This window comes from Petromyzon marinus, chromosome 21, assembly GCF_048934315.1.
Source record: "Petromyzon marinus isolate PM22_M1 ecotype Great Lakes invasive population chromosome 21, UKy_Petmar_22M1.pri1.0, whole genome shotgun sequence".
NCBI classification, from domain to species: domain Eukaryota; kingdom Metazoa; phylum Chordata; class Hyperoartia; order Petromyzontiformes; family Petromyzontidae; genus Petromyzon; species Petromyzon marinus.
In genome coordinates this window covers 78,645-101,499 of record NC_133687.1, presented here as the reverse complement: position 1 = coordinate 101,499, position 22,855 = coordinate 78,645, and the positions used below count along the sequence as shown (strand labels likewise).

The following is a 22,855-nucleotide window of genomic DNA, read 5'->3' as shown; positions in this document are numbered from 1 at the left end:
CTCATGGTTCCAACCCCGTGACATTCACAGACTTACCTGGTTTTCAAACGACAGCCACAGAGAGAAAAAAATAGAGTATATACTCATTAACTCCAGTTGGAAAGCTCTGCTAAATTGCAGAGTTTACCGGGGCTTGGAGTTCGACACAGATCATCGTCCAGTTATCGCAACCATTGGCATCAGACTCAAACGATTCCCGAGCAAAAAATCGTGACCATCTCCCCGATACAACATAAAAAAAACTCTCAGGCCCGGCATTCGAACAGCAATTCAGTCGATATTATCAACCAATTTTCCACCTTATGTATTCTCTCTCTCCCCCTGTCTCTCGCGCAGCCCTTTCCCCCACCCACTCACTCTGGAGTGTGTATCACCATTCCTTTCAGCTGTTATCCCCATTCCTATCTCTGCCCCACCCCCTCTCTCTCCCCCTGCCTCTCGCGCAGCCCTTTCCCCCGCTCACTCACTCTGGAGCCCTTATAAGCAGCTGCATTTGGAAGCTTGCCCCCTCTTTTCTCTCCACCTGAAGAAGACCGCTTGTGTTGCGATCGAAACGTTGTGGGTTTTTTGCTTTTAATTTAGATTTTTTTGCTTTTTAGATTTTTTTTTCTATCTACGTGACTTTACCGAAAAAAACAAGAATATAATTTTGCAGTGTCCAGCCCAATCATGGACTGCAGTGTCCTCCTGGTCAGCGATAGGCAGAAACTAGCACACTGGAAATAATTATATTCTCAGCTGCCGAATCACCCTTCATCTTCTTCCCCCTCTGAAGAACAGCAACCGAAGATCCCAACACCTCTTGCTCACAGCCATCTGAGGAAGAAGTGATGGCTGCTCTAAGAAAAATGGGAGGGCACCCGGAATTTGCAACATCTCAGCAGAAATGCTGAAGTCCGGAGGCCCAGCTGTTATCAAATGGTAAACAAGGATCTTCCAGCACACGTGAGGACAGGCTCGGTACCGGCAGACTGGAAGAAAGGCATCATTGTGCCTTTCCACAAGGGTAAGGAGAGTAGACATGAGTGCAAGAACTATAGTGGCATTACTCTACTTTCTGCCCTGGCAAGTTATTTGCCTCAATTTTGCTGGCAAGTAAAAAATAAACTATTATAGGTGCGCTGCATGGAACAGAGCAGCTTCACACCCGAACGTTCCACCGTAGATCGCATCACCATATTGACCTCTCATACAAACAAGGTGAGAGTTTCCGCATCCTTTCTAGGTAGCCTATGTCGATCTCAAGGCTGCTTTCGACTCTGTCGACTGCAAAGCTCTTTGGCTGCTTCTCACAAGCAATGGATTACCATAGAAGATCGTGAATCGGATGAAGGAGCTCTACACAGACACAATCAGTTGCGTTCGTGTAGACGAAGAGTTGTCCGAGTGGTTCAGTATCCAACGTGGCGGAAGGCAAGGCTGCACCATTGTCCCGAACCTGTTCCTTGCCCCACTGGACTGGATACTGCAGCGTACAGTTCAAAAAGGGCTGCTGGGAGTAATCCTAGGTAACGAGGCTTTCACCGACCTGGACTATGCAGATGATGTTGCCTTGCTAGCTGAAATGCATGATCTCCTTGCGCTGGAGGTCATGCACAGTGAAGCCCTCTCATTTGGCCTGGGAAAAAAACTGAGCAGCCACACAACTTTCCTTAAGTGCAAAGAGCGGGCAACAATGTTAAATTGGTAAAATCGTTCACCTATCTCGGCTGCACTATTCAACACACTGGAAGCACCAAGGTAGACATGAAAAGGCGAATCTAATTGCACGCGAGTGCATGAAACAGCTCGACATACACATCTGGCGCTCCAGTATTACAACAGCAACAAAGATTCGACTATACATTGCATATATCCTCCCCGCACTACTGTATGGCTCAGAGCCATGGTCAATGATGGCGTCCCTGAGCAGGAAGTTGGATGCCTTCGACCAGTGGTGCCTGCGACAGATACTCCACCTCCACTTCAGTGAATGCATCACCAATGTCGAGGTCTGCCTTGGCACGGGATGCCCGGTAGTGCATGAAAAAGTCAGAGCCAGAAGACTTAGGCTCTTCGGACACGTTGCCTGGGCAGACACATCAACAAATCACGCCAGAGCCCTGCGCGCAATGGTCGACAGCCCATCACGGGACTGGAGGTGCCCCCAGGGAAGACCACGGGTGACATGGACACACACATTTGAGGCTGATCTTCGACACCACGGCCTTGGCTTATATTCAGCGTGGCGGCTAGCGCAGGATAGGATTGCCTGGCGGCGGCTCGTGAGGATTGCTATGCCCAGAGCGGCATGCACATGATACTGACAACCATCACGATAACCACAATGATAACGATAACCACAACCAAAACAACAGCAATAACCACGACCATCATAACCATGACAATGATAATCACGACCCCAAAGATAACCACAATGATGACCCAAACCAAAACCACAATAACCACAAAAACATAACCACAATTGCAATAATAACCACAAAGATTACCATAAAAACAATCATAACCACAACCATAACCACCAACACAACAATAAACATTACGAAACCATCACCATCAACGCAACATTACATCAACAAAGCTAGACTGTTGGGGCAAGTGCTGTGCGCGAGCACCTATGATAGCCCACACAGCACACACATCACCACCTCCACCAGCACACACATCACCACCTTCACCACAGCACACATCACCATCATCACACTTCACCCCTCCCCCCACTACCATAGTGATCTCTCACCTCCACCCGACGCAGCTGCCTCCCCCTCCTCTGTCGGAGAGCCCCTTTGCGGCATCGGTGCTGACGCTACTATTGTCGAGTTGCTGGTGATACCGGTGATGGTGGCAGTGGTGGCGGTGATGGCGGGGGTGGTGGCGGTGCTGGCAGCGGCGAGCTCGAGCTGCTGCAGGATGCGTGCGTGCGTGACGGTCGGCGTGCCCAGCACTGTGAGCCCGGCCGTCGTGAGAGGGAAGTCATGGAACTGGTGACGCCAGTGAAGCGAGGAGAGGAAGAGCAGCAGAGAGGAGGATGAGGTGGAGGAAGACAGATATAAACCCTTGGTCTACCGCTTCTTCTGCACAGTCGAATATTGCGCTGCTCAGTGACAAACATCTCATCTCTGTGACCAATTATAATTGTGCTCCTACAACCGGACAATCACAATACAGATCTCATTTGTCTGAAGAGGGGGTGGGAGCGGCGGTGCCGTGGCTCGCACTGCGTTCCTCCTCACCTGCATACGCTGGATCGCTTGCACCCTGGTGCTCTCTCGCTCCGTCTCCTCCGGTCTCACTGCACCTGTGGTGTTTACAGGGGGCAGAAAAGATCAGAGATCATGGGGACAAGGGCAAGTGTCCCTGAGCGTGCGATTGTGACCCTGTGTTACCCCGTGTGACCCCATACTCACCGGGCTTAGGGGGCAGTCCAGTCGATAGTTTCCCCACAGAAAGCAGCTGCTTGATGGAAGAGGAGGAGGGGGGTGGTGGCTTGTGTGGTCCGAGGGGTACCAGCACACTCTGTGTTACGTAAAACGGATATCAACATCACTAGCACATTCACAGGAAACCACCCACCACACAACAGCACAGAAATACACCACACAACAAACTAACACACAACCACACTTATAACGGATTGAGTTAAAAATTTCTCCACTAGAGGCCATTTACATAATGTGTAAGACATTGGGGGTCTGGGTGATATGGGAAATAAAACAAACTCCTGCAAGGAGCGTAGGTTAACCAAACCAATGCTGCAACTGCAAAGGAAGGAGAAACTGGGTTAAAAGTGAGGGAGAGGCACGGGAGAGGAGAAACAAAAACTCTGAAAGCGAGGCCTCCACCCATGGCTGAGACCTCTAGCCAGCTGAGGCGTGAGACGAACCCAGCAAACAGGGGACATGCTGCTACAGAGCTGAAGGGCTAACATTCAAGGAGGCAGTCACTCCAAGAGGAAGAAGTTGTTGCCAAGTGCAGCCACTTCACTCCAAGTACCCAGGCCAAGTCAAGCCACTCCAAGTGCTGGGGCCAAGTTAAACCACGCCACTGCAAGTGCTGGATCCAATTCAAGCCACTCCACTGCAAATGCCGGGGCTAGGTCAGGCCACTACATGCGTGGGCTGAGACAGCGAGCATGTGGCTTAACATAATTCCAGTGATCAGGGCTTCAGTCGCGGACCAGTACTAGCGTGGACTGAGTCCGGGCCAGGACAGAGGCTCGAATCGGCGGTGGGGTGGAACGAGGCAGGGCCTCCGTCCTCCGACTCCTCCTCGGGGGCCATCTTGAGGGACCTCATCGAACCGACACCCGTGACACTTTGATCCTGCACAATGCTACGTCGTTAGGGCATCAAGATGGGATAATAAGAGGAACGTCTACATTTCATACCCATGGTCCCCAGACGGCAGGGTTATTGGGAATAAGTGGGTAGGCGATTGAGTGTGTCTGGAGGGTATGCTCTGTATTGTGTTGATAGTGGCGTGTGCGTTGGGTCGTTGAGTGCGTTCTACTGTGTTCTGTTAATAGTTGTTGCGTTGCAAGGTAGACATTGATATAGAACCAAGTGTAGCGAATCTACAATGCAAACCTATTGCTCATTACGTTCACGATCTCTGCTCTTCGAGTGTAATGCGTTTGATTGCGTAATTGCTTGAGGTAACTTAGCCTGCATATTTTTGGGTTAATAAATATTGCAGCCTAAGCGTTATTGTTTTAATGCTGCTCCTTCAAACGGGTGTACAACTTAACTGGTCACTTGAACCCTTAATACATCACCTTGACAGGCAAAGGGTCCTTTGCGTGACACTAACACACCACCACCACCACCACGTAACAAACCAACACACCACACTAATACACTACAACACCACCACACAACTACACTAATACCGCACCAACAAACTACCACCAGTTTAACACGTAATCGCAACCATATTACAGGTGTTTTTGGATTAGATCGCGTAAATATATAAATGTGTCGTTAAACCCGCCACCACCCAACACAGCCAATTAGTAAGGTTTGTCATGTAAACAGAACATGCCAATTAGTTACTAGTACAGCACACTGATGTGTTGGAGAGCCAATCCACAACATTTACAATCTGAGTACAAAATTTCACCAGTAATTACAACTAGCTTCATCAGGCGACAGCCAGATTTAGTTCTTTAAATAGGAGGGTAGAAGATGTAATGACAACACTCATGTGCTCTTCTTGCGCGAAGTGGGGGGGGGGGAAATTAATGAATATGTAGTGACATCGCGGATGTCACTGTGTAATGCCGGCCCCAGAGAGGCACGGCGTGCAATGTATAGACATCGCAGACACCACATATATGTGGGTGCAGTATCGGCCCTAGAGGGGCTCGGTGAGCACTGACTGAGAGTGCTGAATGGTACCACGCTCTGCGTGCAGTGCCGACCCCTACAGAATAGGGTCCCCAAGTGGGGGCTAGGGGTGGTCACGTGTTTTCAGTTTTTTTTCAGCCATGAGGCTCTTGACTCGGGTGCAACCGCAACAAACAAAAGATGAACAAAGAACATCTTAAAGTGACGATGCGCAACAGAAACATCCAGGAAAAAACAGTAAACTCTTCCAGAAAAAAGTACCGTATACCAACGCTGTGTGCAAAAATACCAATGGGATGCAAGTCTAACAATAACAACCATGAGACAATTCAGATAAAGTCGAGATCCTGCTCGAGGATTCCAGAAGGTGGTCGTGGCTAAAGGCGGGGCCAGCCACGCCACAGAGGATATAAGCCGGGACCCCGAGAGGGACCGGCTGCTGTTGTTCATCCTGAAGAATCTACGTTATACGTTATACGTCCTACAGAGTCACCAACACGTGGACCGGGACTCAAGCTGTAATCCGGTCCGTTGTAGCTAGTTACGGTGTAATTAGTGTAGTTAGCCTGGTGGAAGTTACCCCTTGTGTTGGTAATAATAAATGTGTTGCCTCCAAAAAGTATGTCTGCGACTCAGTTGAACTCACTACAAATGCATATAAATGACTGTGGGTATCCATTGCCGTTTGGGTTATTTATATGGTAATCAATGTACATTATGCATTAACATTATGCAAACCCATTGTTCTTGTACTTCCTGTCGATTGTGTGTACTAAAATAGCTGTACTAAAGGTAATCCCTATTGAAGTATGGTGACCTGTATAGGCATGCATTTAAACAAAACAATTTAGCACTAAGTCTGTAGCTATCTGAACAGTTACAATTATTTGTTTTTCTCTCAATTTCAATAGATTCTCTAATTAGTCTTGGCCAATAGTAACCAGTTTTGCATAGAACTTAAACATTATCAAAATAAATAGATTTTGATAATGTTGAAGTGTCCTTGTTGGCACACCTTACCAATCGGCTGTGTCGGGTGGCGGCAGGTATAATGACACATATTTACACGATATAACCCATACAACCTGTATTAACACTACCACCATATAAGAATAGGTTTTACCCTTTCTGGAAATAAAACAGGTGTTAAAATGTTAAAACACCAAAGAGGAACCTTTTGCAAGGAATCATGTCTGCATTAACCACACATTGGTGGTGAACATGCAAACAAAAACATGCTCTGGTAATATATGCATTGCCTTTGAAACCGATTGGTCCACACCAGCAATAGCCTTCTTTATGGCCTCGTCTCAAACAGTGTTAGACCAGAGAATGCCAAACGGCAAACACTATCATCTCCATGCAACAAACCAACACAAAACCACACTAATACACCACCACCACACCACAAAACCAACACCAAAACACACTAATACACCACCAATACACTTTCACCACTACCACACAACAAATCAACACACAGCTACACTAATACACCACCATACCACCCAACAAAACAACACACAACCACGCCAACACTCCACGCAACTACACCAAGTATACGTGTGTACTCACCTGTGTGGGGGGAATGGCGGACATTTGTGTGCGTGTGTGGGGGGTGGAAGCTCCGGGCCCCCCCCCAATTTCATGCAGACTAAAGCTCAAACCTTGCAGCAGACTGCCTGCCACTCCTGCACAGGAACATGGAGACATGGGAAAATGGAGAAAGAGGGACAGGGGGACACAGGGACAGGGGGACACAAGGAAATGAGAGCCTGACCAAGGGGAACCAATGGGCAAATGACGACAAGAGCACATAGACCATAACAACAACCGCCATTCGCCACTACAGGTCGGTGATGTCACCACAACGTTTTTTCCATGCTCGGTGCACTTTGAGGCCACGTGAAGTGTCGAAGGCCCGCTGGCAGGTCACAGAACAGACCCAACAGACCCAGGTGCAATGGGTTGACTGAATGAGATGGCTGGGAGAGCACCAACTGTGCTCCCAACTGTGTCAATTTTCTGCGTTTTAGCCGCTCGGCGCTCTGCTCATTGTTGTGAGTGTTGCTCCACTGGCCTTTGTTGTTGCTGGTAGGCGACTGCCTCCAATTCCCCAGTTGCTTTCTTCACAAACCTCCTCCCCAGAGGTCGATCTTGATAACGCTGGTACCGGTCATCGACAAATAAACTCCACATCCTTCTGTACCATATCAGTCCATCTCGTCTGTAGCTCATACCGCGCCCGTTTAGTTCCATATATTTGGCCAAACATAAGATGTTTGGTCATGTGGTGGCTGGGCCTGCGGACTACATGAAGCAGTCAATGTAGCCTCGCTTGCTACAGCTCACTGAAGGAAGTGTCCAGATCTTTCATGGATCTAAGTTCATAACACTTTTCAGTCTGGTTAAACCCAGGATGGACCAGAGGCAGGCTAGCCTAAATATTTCAAACCGGTGTGGATGTACTTTCAGAGGGCTTAACGTTTTGCAAAAATAGAGAATGGAGGGCATAACTATGGCTGAGAAAACCCAGAGCTTCTTATGGAGTGATAGACCAGATAGCTTCCACACAGCATTACGCAGCTGATGAAATTATGCCGCTCGACTGATTCTAAGGTACGGAAACTTTTCCACTATCTCCACAATTGCCCCATCACTCATGGGGAGTGAAGGGACGGGAGCATTCGATGACATAAAATACCCATGCCTGATTGTAAGGCCCCAAGTACAGCAGTAGCATCTCCAACTCCTTCTCAGAGTAGGCAGTAATGATGGCATCATCTGCATACAAAACATGGTTGAGTGGTTGACCAATAGGAAGCCATCCCTTTACCACACCTGGGCATCGATCAGCCTCCAATTGTATCTATACCAGATTGAAATTCCACCGGTTCATCCATGGAAAGCTTCTTGAACTACGTGGTCAAAACATATGTTAAATAATGTAGGGGCCAACATCCCTGTCACACAAGGTGAACAGAAAATTGCTTCTACACCCAGCCATACCGCTTTAGCCTGGGCCAGCCCACCATGGTAACTGGTGTGGTGCTGCAAATTGCTTTTTTATGAAGTTGAAGATCTGTGAGCTACTGAGGAATATTCCATCTCGTTAGCAACCAGTGACTACCACTCATTCTTGCAGCGCTGTACGACTTTCCGAACCTTCCAACAAATGCTGCGGTAAGCCTCCTTATTCGACGTAAAATAGTGTAAATGGTGGGAGTGGGCATGTTGCTTTCTCTCAGCTGGAACCCTTCCTCCATAATTCACGGTCTCTGGGGAGGTCTGGACTGTGTACCAAATTCAGCCACTGCAGCTGCATGAGCCAAAGTCCTGAATCTCATATATTTCCTCTAAGTATCTGGAGGAAAGAGGCGATGATGCCAACCCCAGGCGCAAACGATGGAATTCTCGCTTGCAACTTTCATCAGCTAGCTGAGACCAGGCTACTGTGGGATTGAATGGGGTGTTCTAGGTGGACACCCACTACCGGAGTGGATACATGGCAGGCGCATCTACAACTACACAGACACAAATATCTCCTATGTAGCCTTTAACAGGCTGTTGGGCCAAGTGCTTTTAGTGGGCACCTATGAAGGCTGGCACAGCACACGAGGGGGTGGGTGGCCAGCGCCACAGTTGGCCACATTTGGCTCCCCAGTGCTGATATTTACACATTGCACCAGATACTCATTTGAGATTGAGTCAACCTAGGAGAGGCCCTGGACTGGTTCAGTGGGAATCAAACTGAGGTCGCCAGGTTTGTGGCGCAGTGCAGTAATGGCACACACACACATACCGAGACATAAAGACACACAAAGACAAAAATGCGCAAAGGCACAGAGACACATACACACAGACAGGTGCACACGTGTACCTGGCGAGGGTCCGTGCGTGCGTGTCGAGGCTGTGCTGCTGTTGCTGCCCCCCATCATTACCAAATCAGAGAGCTCCTTCACTCCTGACACAGGGGGTGACCTTCTGGGGGGCCCTACACACAGACACAAAGTTCCCCCGTATAGCCTCAACAGACTGTTGGGGAAAGTGCTGTTAACGAGCACCTATATTTTCCGGCACGACACAAGAGGGCGTTGTTGGTCAGCACCACACCCGACCACCTTTGTCTCTCCAATGGCGATGTTTTCACATCGCACCAGGTACTCATTTGAGGTTGAGTCAACCTATGGGAGAGCCAGGAACAGGTTCAGATAATTGTCACTGGTGTTGGACGTGAATAGGAATCAAACTCAGGAGCCGTATTTGTAGAGCAGCGTCCTAACCGCTACAACTACATCCAACAACTGCCATCACCATGGCACTTGTGTAGAGGAGTAATATGGGGACGTGACGTCATGCACGCTGTCCAGTGCAATGACGTCATGGACCGTGACGTCATGCGTGCTGGGCGGGGCGATGACATCATGTCTCCTCAAGGTACTTAAGGGAGACCCCGTGACGAAAGCGGGGTCGTAGCGAGGGATCTGGAACGTGAAGGCTGGGTGTTAGAACCAGGGGTGAGGAGAAAGGCCAGCGTAAGCGCTAGGAGTGGCTGCACTCCTCGGCCAGCTGAAGTTGGATCAGCCCTCGGCCGGCGCGGAGGAGGCAGCCCGGACAGCCAGCTGAGCCAAGGAACAGACCATGGGGAAGGTCCAAGTAGAGTACCCAGCCTGGGACCCCTAACCCCTGGGAAAGTGTTACACCCTTAGTGTTAAGTTGGCATAAGCCCTTAATAAAACGCCGGCGTAAGCTTGCGCCGACATGTCCACCAAGTGTCGTCCGACACTTCTCAACAATTGTGCCAGGCTGGGTGCTCCTTAACACAACATGAAGTGTCGAAGGCTTGCTGGCAAGAGGTCATGGGATACACCCAGGTGCCAGGGTTGACTGAGATGACTTGCAGATGCACCACCTGTGCTCCCTACTGTGCCAGAGTGCCGCTAGCCCAGTGCTCCGCTGATTGTTGTGAGCGTCGCTACTCTGCCCTCCGCAGTCGTTGGAGGGTGACTGCCTCCAACTGGCCAGTAGCGTGCTTCATGAACCTCCTCCATAGAAGCTGATCTTAACACTGCTGGTACCAGTTATTGACAGGTCAATTAGCTCCACATCCTTCTGTATCGCATCACCCTATCTCCTCTCTAGCCCGTGCCCCTGCCATTTAGCCCCCTCTAGATGGCCAAACAAAGCTGTTTGGGAATGCCTTGCCTGCTGGAGGAGCTCACTGGTGGGACTTACAAGGATCTACGAGCAATTCACACAATCCAGCCTGGTTAAACACAAGATGGATTGTAGGCAGGGCATTCTGAATGTTGCAAACCGACACAGATGTTCCTGCAGAGGGGTCCATGATTCGCAAGCATAGAGAAGGGATGGCATAACTGTGGCCAAGAAGAATCAAAGCTTCGTCTGGAGCGACAGGCCAGGCAGCTTTCAGACGGCGTTATGCAACTGATAAAAAGATAATGCCGCTCGACTGATTCGGATTGAGACCTCCGCTGACAAACTGGAGCTGGTCCTAAGCACACTGCCCAGGTCTAGAATCTTCTCACACTCACCATACTCCATACTGTATACATTAAACGAACTAATATTACCAATCAGGTAAACAACCACTGACACACTTGGACAAGGATCCCCCCTATAGCCTTAAAAGACGTTTATGGCAAGTGCTGTTAGTGAGCACCTATGAATGCTGGCACAGCACACCAAGCAGTGGGTGGTCAGCACCATACCTGGCCACCTTTGTCTTCCCAGTGGCGATGTTTACACACCACACCAGGTACTCATTTGAGGTTGAGCCAACCTAGGGGAGGGCCCAGGAGTGGTTCAGATAATTGTCACTGGTGTTGGTCCGTAAGCGGGAATCGAACTCGAGTCGCCGGGTTCATATTGCAACGCGCTAACCACAAAGTGACACACACACACACACACGTGTGAAAACTGGCACCACATACCCTCCAGTGTGCTGGTGGCCGCCTGCCCGCCGATCGGGCTCGCGGTGCCCCCGGCATGCCCCGGGTCCACCACGGCTTGCGCCGACATGTCCACCCCGCTGGGTCGTGCGCGCTTACTCAGCCCGCCCGCTCCTCCACTGCCTCCTGCCCCCCTCCCACCCCCCGTGCCCCCCGCAGCCCCGGGCCCTCCTACGCGGGAGGGTCCTGCTCCATGGCGCCGCTTGCGAGAGTTTTTGTCGTCACCGTCGTGAACACCAGTGTCAGAGCTCACGGGAACTGCTCACCACACGGGAGATGCGAGGGGTGGGGTGTCGGTGATTAGATGAGTGTGGGAGGGAGAAGGTAAGTGGGCAAGGGTGAGTGGAGTGAGTCGGTGAAAGTGTGTGAGTGGGTAATGAAAAGATGCCACTCGGCTGATTCCGAGTGAGACCTCTGCTGCCAAACTTGTGACTGTGGGTGGTAAGCGCTCATGGGTGAGTATGGCTGGGTGAGAATGGCTGGGTGTGCCTGGATGAGCGTGATCGTGGCTGGGTGAGGGTGAGCATGGCTCGGTAAGGATCAGTGTGGCAGGATGATCGTGGCTGGGTGAGGGTAAGAACACACTCACCGAACACGTAGGCGGGGCTAGATGGAGGTTTTTTGTCCAGAGTTTGTTTGAGGAAGGCAGCAAATTGAGCTGCGCACACACGCATACATACACACTTGCCGCTTTCCACTTACACTCACTCAACAACAACCGCCGTTCACCACTAAGTAGCGGTAACATTATCACGGCACTTGTGTCATGCTAGATGCACTTTGAGGCCATGTAAAGTGTTGAAGGGCCGCTGTCAGGTCATGGAACAGACCCAGGTGCCATGGGTTAACTGACTCAGATGACTAGTAGATGCACCACCTGTTCTCCCCACTGTGCCAACTTTCTGCCTTTTAGCCACCAAGTGCTCCACTCATTGTTCGAGTGCCGCTCCTCTGCCCGCTGTTGTTGCTGGATGACGACAGCCTCAAACTCCCCAGTAGCATCATTCATAAACCTCCTTCAAAGAGGCTGATCACTGCTGGTACCAGATATCGGCAAGGTCAATCGGCTCCACATCCTTCTGTACCACATCAGTCCATGACTTCTCCAGCCCATGCCATGCCCGTTTAGACCTGGCAATACAGAAGCTGCTTGGGCAGGCGGTGGATGGGCATGTGGGCTACATGACCTAGCCAATGGAGGCTTGCCTGCCAGAGCTCACTTAGGGGACTGTGTCAGATCTTCTAAGGATTTGAGCTCCTCAAACAATCCAGTCTGGTTAAACCTGTGATGGATCGTAGGCAGGCCAGCCTGAATGTCTTAAACTGGTGCAGGTGTTCCATTGAGAGCGAGAAGGGAGGACTGTGGCCGAGAAGACCTGAAGCTTCGTGTGGAGCGACACATATGGTAGCTTCCACACAGCGTTACATAGCTAACAAAAATATGCCGCTCGGCTGATTCAAAGTGAGACCTCTGCTGCCAAAACCGGAGTTGGTCATAAGCACACTACTTAGGTGCATAAACTTCTGCACTCTCTGCACAACTGCCTTATGGGCAGCTGAGGGTATGGAGTATTGGATGACATAAAATACCCAAGCAAGTGCTTAGTTTTGCTGGGGCTGATGGCAAGGCCCTACCACTTAGTGGCACACTGCAGGTTCAGCAGCAGAACCTCCAACTCCTTAGAGTGAGCAGCAACCATCAGATCATCCGCATACATAACATGGTTGACCAATAGGGGGCCATCCTTTGACCGCATCCAGGCATCAATCAGCCTCCCATTGTATCTTTACCAGATGGAGAGGGAAAGCTTCTCGAACTGTCCACACTCTCACAATCCCCTCCCCACTCAGTCCCCTCCCCACTCACCTTCTTACAATCCCCTCCCTACTCACACTCCCACTCTATCATACTCTAAAACGATTACACTCACACTCGCTGGCTCTCATATAACCATTCACACTCTCACTCTAACATGCTCACTTCTTCACACTCACTCCCTGGCGCTCTCACTCACAAATACAAAAGATCCCTGTAGAACAGACTTTTAGTGAAAGTTATGTTAGCGAGCACCTCTGAAGGCCCATGAGGGGGTGGGTGGCCAGCACCACGCCCAGCCACCTTTATCTCCTGAGTGGTGATGTTACACACCACACCAGGTATTTGAGGCTGAGTCGACCTTGGGGAGGCCCAGGACCGGTTCAGATAATCGCCACTGGTGTTAGATGTCAGCGGGAATTGAACTTGGGTCACAGGGTTTGTAGCGCAGCGCTCTAACCACTGCACTACTTCTCCCCACAAAGACCGAGATCCCTTGTATAGCCTTAACAGACTGCTGGGGCAAGTGCTGTGAGCGAGCACCAATTCCACTCAATGGCGGAGCCAGGATTTTCAGGTAGGGGGGGGCAACCCCTCTAGCAATGAAAAATGATAGGAGTTGTTAGTAAGAACTTGTCCCTTGCTTTTTATTCGACGCGTGTGCGGCGATGGCGCAGCCATCGATCGAGGGTCGAATTCAAACCGTGTGTGATCGGCATCGCGCTTGCTGAAGGTATGCCTTCAGGGAAGTCGTGTACTGTATATGCAACTACGCACAATTCTGTGAGTCACTTATAACTGCTTTGCCGTTACATATTGACAATTATGGACTCAGACTATTGTCCTATCATCTCATAGAGTTCCTGGCACGTAATAATATGCTACACAGTGGCAGAGGGGGTCGCAAAATGCCGATTTATTACTAATAAACCCCAATGATCCGATCGAAATTAGGGATTTCGATCGGATCATTGGGGGGGCACGTGCCACCCCACTCCCCCTACTTGCTCCGCCAGTGTTCCCACTCACACTCTCACACACTCACTCTCTCTCTCACCCCCTCGCGCTCGCTCGCCGGCTGCCTCCCACTCACGGGAGAGAGCGTTGCCCCCGGCGCGCTGCAGGCTGTTGCGCACGAGGCTGGCGTAGTGGGCGCCGGAGCCCGATGCCAGGAGCGACGCCTTCACCTCGGCGGAGGAGAGGCCCAGAGCGGACGACAGTGCCGGCGAAACCAGCCCCGCCGTGCCACCGCACAGCCTCACTCGGGTGCCCCCGACACCACCCCCCACTGGCGCTGAGCTCAGCCCCGTTGCTCCCTGCAAACGCAGTAAGGACAGCAGCGGCGGCAGCACTCGCAAGCTCAAAAAGACAAACCTCCCCCGTGTAGTCTCAACATACTTTTGGGGCAAGTGCTGTTAGTGGGCAACGATGAAGACCGGCACGACACACAAAGGGGTAGGTGGCAAGCACTACGCACACTCACTCACTCACAAATACACTCACTTAAACACATATTAACCGACTGTTGGGGCAATTGCTGTTAGTGGACACCGATGAAGGCCGGCACGGCACACGAGTGGGTGTATCCCTAGTGGCAATGTTTTACACACCAGGTACTCATTTTAAGCTCAGTCAGACGAGGCGAGGCCAGTTCATATAATCGTCACTGGTGTTAGTCGTGAACGGGAATCGAACTTGTGTTGCCAAGTTTGAAGAACAGCATGCTAACCACAGCGCCACTGCTCCCCACTCACACACAAACTCACTGACACACACACACTCGCTCAAAAGCAGAAACTTACAAACTCAATAGCAGAGACATGTCAACATTCAGATTCTGTAAATAAATTCACATGGTAATTGGTTAGAGCGAGGGTGCAGAGCGGAGTGAGGAGCTGCTGGATTTTAGTGGTGGGCACCTGTGCAGTCCGGTAAATGGAGAAGGCCGATTGGGGGGCCCTCTCCTGCATCTCTGCCGAGAGGTCTCTCCGGGCATCTCTCCCGCCCCCCCCGCCGCCCCCTCCCTTTCTCCGGCCACCCGCATCGCCCCCACCGCCCCCCGCGCCCCCATCGCCCCCTGGGGGGTCGGGGCCCACATGGGCGGAGGCAGCGCGACCCAGCACCCAGGAGAGGAAGTCTGAGATTTCATCCTGAGAGATCGAGACACACATACACACGGAGACAAGCACACATTCATAGAGATACATGGAGACACACACATTGATAGAGACAACACATTAACCCTTTCCTGTTCCAATGACGTACGTGTACATCGTCAATTTTCCTTCTGATTCCGTTCCGATTCCGTACGTTTACATCATCGGAACAGAATCGATTCCGAATGGAATCGTAAAAGCCCATGCGGGAGGGCGTGTAGCAGTTTGGCACCAGCTATCGTGGAGTGCATTCGTGTCGCTACAGTTATCTGCAGTGAGTACAGTACAATGTCATTAAAAACAGCAGTGCTTCATCTCTATAAATACAATGCTAAACCGCTTGAGCGTTGAGATTCAGCGGTGAACAGGACCCACTCTATACTCTTTGGTTCTATTCGGTAAAGTCACGTAGGTAAAAAAATAAAACAACAAAAATCACGACGTTTCGGCCACAACACAAGCGGCCTTCATCGGGTGAAGGGATCAGGCTGTCTCGAGGACAGCGCTGGAGTGAAACACAGCCACGCTCACTCCAGCGCTGTCCTCGAGACAGCCTGATCCCTTCACCTGATGAAGGCTGCTTGTGTTGTGGCCGAAACGTCGTGATTTGTGTTGTTTTATTTTTTATGTACGTGACTTTACCGAATAGAACCAAAGAGTATGGATCCTTGCAGTCACGAAAGCTTTAAATCTAGGACCCACTCTGCAACTTGGAGATGTCTCGGAACAGGAAAGAGCTAAATAGAGACACAAAATCATAGATATATATAGACACAACAAGAACAACAACCGCCATTCGCCACTAAGTGGGGGTGACTTCACCACGACGCTTGTGCCAGGCCATGTGCACCTTGAGGCCACGTGAAGTGTCGAACGCCCACGGGCAGGAGGTCACGGGGCAGACCCAGGTGCCACGGGTCGACTGACTGAGATGACTGGCTGGTGCACAACCTGTGCCCCCTACTGTGCCAACCTGCTGTGCTTTAGCCACCCGGCGCTCCGCTCGTTGTTGTGAGCGTTGCTCCTCCGCCCTCCGTTGTTGTTGGAGGGCGACTGCCTCCAACTGCCCAATAGCGTCCTTCACAAGCCTCCTCCACAGAGGCCGATCTTGACACCGCTGGTACCAGTCATCGGCAAGTCCACTCAGCTCCACGTCCTCCTGTACCACATCACTCAATCTCTTCTCTAGCCCGTGCCATGCCCGTTTAGCCCCCTCGATCCGGCCAAACAATAGCTGTTTCGGCATGCGGTGGCTGGGCATGCAGGCTACATGACCTAGCCAACGCAGCCTTGCCTGCTGGAGGAGCTCACCGATAGGACCTTGCCCAGATCTTTCAAGGATTTTTGAGCTCCTCACACAATCCAGCCTGGTTAAACCCAGGATGGATCGAAGGCAGGCCAGCCTAAATGTTTCCAACTGGCAAAACAACCCCCTACCTCCCCGCGGTGCCGGACGGGCAACTCTGTCGTGGACAGTGCTGTGGGGGGAGTGCCAATTCCGATTGGCTTCTCCCCTCATGGCATCTGTCTCCACCACAGTGGCTAAACAGGGGCTCTGGACGGGTGCGAGGGGCTGGTAACCCCTCCACCTTCAATTAATTACCACTAAACCACGAGTTAAACTGAAATATGTAACTAATATAGACACACCCACATTCAGAGATGCACATTCATAAGAAAATATGTACACACATTCACAGAGATGCACAAACATTCATAGACGTAGAAATACACACATTCATAGAGATCTTGATTTGAAGCTTTCGTGACTGCAGGAATCCATACTCTTGGGTTCTTTCGGTAAAAGTCACGTAGGTAGAAAAAATTATAATAGATCACAACGTTTCGATCGCAACACAAGCAACCATCATCAGGTGTGAAACAAACACAGCAGGAGAACTGCTGACGTAGGAGAAAGAGCTGCTGCAACAAGAGATTATAAAGGATTTTGGTGGGCCCAACCCAAGGGTAAGTGGGTGGAGCTATAGAAGGAATTTGTACATAAATCTTGATTTTAAGCTGTAAATGTGAGAGATTAGCATGTCAACGTGAGACGGCCCCGCCACCGGAGGCGTGCCAATGAGAAGATTAGCATGTCAATGTCAGAGACCCGGGCAACCGGAACAAAAAAAACCCTAACAGCAAGAGGTACACATGGTGAGAGGGAGACACAGAGAGAGAGACACACAGAGAGAGTCGGAAATAACAGCTGACATAGGCAGGTAGGATGGAAACATTACAGTCAGTTAAGATTTTACTTGGTTAATAACGTCCTTCCAATGATTGCTCAATTTGTACCCATCTTCTCGGGTGAAGTTGTGTCTGTGTTTTTTCTACCTACGTGACTTTACCGAAAGAACCAAAGAGTATTCATAGAGATATGCAGAGGCACACCTGAATGCAGCGATCCACCATGCTTTGTGTGAGACCCTCCAACCGTCGCTTAGTCTTGTTCATCCTGCACACATACAGGAGTACAAGACAAAAATCTCAGTATAGCCTTTAACGCTTTAATAGACTGCTGGGGCAAGGGCTGTTAGTGAGCACCTTTGAAGGCTGGCACGGCACAGGAGGGGGTGGGTGGCCAGCACCGCGCCCAACCAGTTATCTCCCTATTGGAGATGATTACACACCGCACCAGGCACTCATTTGAGGCAAGAGTCGAACTAGGGAAGGTCCATGATTAGTTCAGATAATCGTCACTGGTGCAGGAATCGAACTTGGGTCTCCAGGTTTACAGGACAGTGTATACACACATCCCAGTACTCGCATCATGATGCACACACAGCAGTGTACACACGTCACAAAGGACACACACATCTCAGTGTACATGCATTAAATGTTTAGACTCACCCTGTACTTTCAATGAATAAGACTCATTCAATGTGTACATGTGGGAGGGATAGAGCTGCACTATCGCCCCCCCCCCCCCCCACACATATACACATATATACACGCGTACACACATACAAACTCCGATATGTGAATACGGTGTGACAATGAGGTGACGCTATGGTGATGGTGCGGTGTGGTGGTGTGGTGTAACGGTGCGACGCTTAGGTGCCGCTGTGGTGTGAAGCAACGGTGTGATGGTGTGATGGTAGTGTGTGATGATGAGATGTGACAGTGTAACGATGCGGTGTAATGGTCGGGCGTGACAGTGCGAGGATGTGGCATGATACTGTGACGCTGAGGTGATGCTGAGGTGACACTATGGTGATGGTGCGGTGTGACAGTTTGGTGCGATAGCAAGACTGTAGTGTGACAGTGTGGTGTGATGGTGCAACAGTGCAGTGTGATTGTGTGGTGCGATTGTGCGGTGTGACGATGCAGTGTGACGGTGCGGTGTGACAGTATGATGGTGCAGTGTGACTGTGTAATGGTGCTGTGTGACAGTGCGGTATGACGGTGTAATGTGGCAGTGAGATAGTGTGCTGTGGTAGTACGACGGTGCAGTGTAATGGTGTCACCTTGCGGTGTGACGGTGTAGTGTAACGGTGCGGTATGACGGTGTGACCTTGCGGTCTAAAGATGTGGCAGTGCGGAGTGACGCACCGGAGACTCGAGTCGGCGCCCCCGACGATGACGAGGCCGCTGTGAGCGCGGAGTCGCTCGCGGAACTCGTCCATGGCGGCAGGCGAGCTGAGGGTTGAGCGCTGACCAATCACAAACAGCGTTGGGACTCGCAGCTCCAGCAGAGGGTCATCCACATCCTGGTCCGGCCACACGGCAGCACACGGTCACACCGTAGCACGCCGTCACATGGTCACATGGCAGCACATGGTCACACCGTAGCAGATAGTTACACGGTCACATAGTAGCACATGACAGCACACAGTTACACGCTTACACGGCAGCAGACGACAGCACACAGTCACATGGCAGCACAAGGGTCACACGGCCACACCGCAGCACACGGCCACACGGCAGCACAAGGCAGCACACGGCCACACGACCAGACAGCAGCACACGACAACACACGGCCACACCACAACACACGGTCACATGGCAGCACATAGCCACATGAACACATAACCACACGACAGCACACAGACAAATTGGGGACCTTTGTCTTTGTGTCTCACCCCTCTCTCGCCCTCTGTGGTGAAGAGTGGGAAGCCGAGGCAGACAACAGCTGAGACGCTCTCCATTAGAGACACCTGCAAACACGCACACAAGCATTCCAGTATGGGTGTGTGTGACATTCCCTGTGTGTGTGTGTGCGAGAGTGTTTGCATGTGTGCGGGTATGTGTGTATGTTGATCTTTGTCTTTGTCTGTGAACTCACGTGACATGCCACCAGTGCTCCCACGTTCCAGCCAATTAGAACTACCGGTCGGTTTGGGAAGTGGTGCTGAAGCTGTAAACACACAAACACACACACACACACGTACAACAACAACCGTGATTCACCACTAAGTGGCAGTGACAGCACTATGGCACTTATACCAGGCTAGGTTCACATTATCGCCATGTGAAGTGTTGAAGGCTCGCTGACAGGAGGTCGTGGGACAAACCGAGGTGACTGAGATGACTGGCAGATGCACCACCTGTGCTCCACATGGTGCCAACTAGATGCGTTTTAGCCGCCAAGCACTCCGCTCGTTGTTGTGAGTGTTGCTTCTTCACCCGCCGTTGTTGTTGGAGGGCCCAGTAGCATCCTACATGAACCTCCTCCACAGAGGCCAATCTTGACACTGCTGATCAATGGCAAGTCTACTCATCTCCACATCCTCCTATACCAGCCCAACCGCACCGATTAATCACCCTCTATCTGGCCAACAGAAGCTGCTTAGGAATGCCTTGCCTGCCGGAGGAGCTCACTGATGGGACTTTAAATGATCTCCTCACACAATTCTGCCTGGTAAAACTCAGGATGAATTGTAGGCAGGCCAGCCTGAATGTTTTAAACTGACACAAATGTTCCTGCAGAGGGGTCCATGTTTTGCAAGCATAGAGAAGGAATAGAATAACCGTGGCTGAGAAGACTCAAAGCTTTCGTCCCTTCACCTGATGAAGACCGCTTGTGTTGTGGCCGAAACGTCGTGAGAAAATTATTGTTATTTTATTTTATCAATTTATTATTTTATTCTCATTCTACGTGACTTTACCGAAAGAACCAAAGAAGACTCAAAGCTTTGTGTGGAGCGACAGACCTAGTAGCTTCCACAGAATTGCACCAACATAATGCTGCTTGACTGAATATCTCAGCTGCCAAGCTGGAAATATTCAAAAGCACACGGCTCAAGTAGGGAAACTTCTCCACTCTCTCCACAACTTCCCATTCACTCATGGGAAGTGGACAGGGTTGAGTATTTTATGACAAAGACCCAGGTAGGTGCTTTATTTTTGTGAGACTGATGGTAAGGCCTCACCTCTTACAGACATGCTCCAGGCTCAGCAATAGGGTATCCTAACTCATAATTGGGAGCCATCTCTTGATCACATCCGGGCATAATCAGCGTGCCATTGTATTTGTATCAAATTATTCCGGTACAGCCATGGAAAGCTTTTAAAACTATGTGGTCAAAGATGTTCAGTAGTGTAGGGGTCAGAGGATATCTCTGTCGCACCCCAAGATCAACAGGCCATGCAGCTGTACCTGGGCCTGCCCACTATTATGAAGGTCCTTGATGATTTTGAGCAGATGTCAGGGACCTCGAAAGCATGAGGAATAACCCAGAGCCCTGGCCTGTTGGTGGTATAATAGGCCTTGACGAGGTCAACAAAACAGAGGTAGGTCCTTAAATACACACATACACGCACACATGCATGCATACACACGCACAAACACACACGCAAGCACCCATACGGATGTGCGCACCCACACACATGGACAGACAAGTGTGCGCTACCTCCAGAACTTTGGTCCTGACGGCGCCCACCATGTGCTCCAGACACTGTCCCACACTGAAGCCAGCGCCACCACTCGTGGTGTGCATAGTGACTGGCACCACCTGCGTGACATCACCACCACTATTGACATCATCGCCATCATCATCATTACCGTCTTCACAACCACCAACACCACCATTGTTAAAATCACTTCTAGCACAACTGCCACCACCACCACCACCATTACCTCTACTGTCACTACCATCACCTATACCACCGCCACCAGTCACACTACAAGAACCACCACTCGCAGTTTGTATAGTGACTGGAACAAAGTATTTCTCCTATCATAATCATCACCACCACCACTATCACCACCTCCACCAAAAATAGAGACAAAAGGTTTCTCCTGTATAGCCTTAACGGAATTTGTTGTTAGCAGACACGTACAGTGAGGGAAGAAAGTATTTGATCCCCTGCTGATTTTGTACGTTTGCCCACTGACAAAGAAATGATCAGTCTATAATTTTAATGGTAGGTTTATTTGAACAGTGAGAGACAGAATAACAACAAAAAAAATCCAGAAAAACGCAGGTCAAAAATGTTATAAATTGATTTGCATTTTAATGAGGGAAATAAGTATTTGACCCCTCTGCAAAACATGACTTAGTACTTGGTGGCAAACCCTTGTTGGCAATCACAGAAGTCAGACGTTTCTTGTAGTTGGCCACCAAGGTTTGCACACACCTCAGGAGGGATTTTGTCCCACTCCTCTTTGCAGATCTTCTCCAAGTCATTAAGGTTTCGAGGCTGACATTTGGCAACTCGAAACTTCAGCTCCCTCCACAGATTTTCTATGGGATTAAGGTCTGGAGACTGGCTAGGCCACTCCAGGACCTTAATGTGCTTCTTGAGCCACTCCTTTGTTGCCTTGGCCGTGTGTTTTGGGTCATTGCCATGCTGGAATACCCATCCACGACCCATTTTCAATGCCCTGGCTGAGGGAAGGAGGTTCTCACCCAAGATTTGACAGTACATGGCCCCGTCCATCGTCCCTTTGATGCGGTGAAGTTGTCCTGTCCCCTTAGCAGAAAAACACCCCCAAAGAATAATGTTTCCACCTCCATGTTTGACGGTGGGGATGGTGTTCTTGGGGTCATAGGCAGCATTCCTCCTCCTCCAAACACGGCGAGTTGAGTTGATGCCAAAGAGCTCCATTTTGGTCTCATCTGACCACAACACTTTCACCCAGTTGTCCTCTGAATCATTCAGATGTTCATTGGCAAACTTCAGACGGGCATGTATATGTGCTTTCTTGAGCAGGGGGACCTTGCAGGCGCTGCAGGAATTCAGTCATTCACGGCGTAGTGTGTTACCAATTGTTTTCTTGAGATTAGGAGCACTCTCTTTAAGAGTGTGCTCCTAATCTCAACTTGTTCCCTGTATAAAATACACCTGGAAGCCAGAAATCTTTCTGATTGAGAGGGGGTCAAATACTGATTTCCCTCATTAAAATGCAAATCAATGTATAACATTTTTGACATGCGTTTTCCTGGATTTTTTTTGGTTGTTATTCTGTCTCTCACTGTTAAAATAAACCTACCATTAAAATTATAGACTGATCATTTCTTTGTCAGTGGGCAAATGTACAAAATCAGCAGCGGATCAAATACTTTTTTCCCTCACTGTATTAAGGCCATTATGGCACACGAGAGGGTGGTGTGACCAGAA

The 22,855-nt window shown here is 50.2% G+C and overlaps 1 protein-coding gene across 9 annotated transcripts in view; it reads right to left on the bottom strand.

Moving 5' to 3' along the window:
- Nucleotides 1-22,855, bottom strand: part of KANSL3 (KAT8 regulatory NSL complex subunit 3) — a 50,633-nt gene that overhangs the window by 6,622 nt on the left and 21,156 nt on the right. For 3 of the 9 annotated variants that reach the window (XM_032958501.2, XM_032958500.2, XM_032958505.2), the window contains exons 9-22: nucleotides 21,145-21,246; nucleotides 19,578-19,649; nucleotides 19,375-19,449; nucleotides 18,845-19,002; nucleotides 17,684-17,747; nucleotides 15,053-15,283; nucleotides 14,191-14,449; nucleotides 11,907-11,975; nucleotides 11,300-11,575; nucleotides 9,226-9,339; nucleotides 6,921-7,036; nucleotides 3,408-3,516; nucleotides 3,234-3,298; nucleotides 2,741-2,981 (exon numbers count right to left, since the gene is read on the bottom strand). In XM_032958501.2, the coding sequence (XP_032814392.2) occupies nucleotides 2,741-2,981; nucleotides 3,234-3,298; nucleotides 3,408-3,516; nucleotides 6,921-7,036; nucleotides 9,226-9,339; nucleotides 11,300-11,575; nucleotides 11,907-11,975; nucleotides 14,191-14,449; nucleotides 15,053-15,283; nucleotides 17,684-17,747; nucleotides 18,845-19,002; nucleotides 19,375-19,449; nucleotides 19,578-19,649; nucleotides 21,145-21,246 (1,951 nt within the window). Of the gene's footprint in view, nucleotides 1-417; nucleotides 1,631-2,740; nucleotides 2,982-3,233; nucleotides 3,299-3,407; nucleotides 3,517-6,920; nucleotides 7,037-9,225; nucleotides 9,340-11,299; nucleotides 11,576-11,906; nucleotides 11,976-14,190; nucleotides 14,450-15,052; nucleotides 15,284-17,683; nucleotides 17,748-18,844; nucleotides 19,003-19,374; nucleotides 19,450-19,577; nucleotides 19,650-21,144; nucleotides 21,247-22,855 lie in introns of those variants that run through there. The other 6 variants (XR_012942475.1, XM_076068372.1, XM_032958502.2 and 3 more) reach the window with 6 other exon arrangements.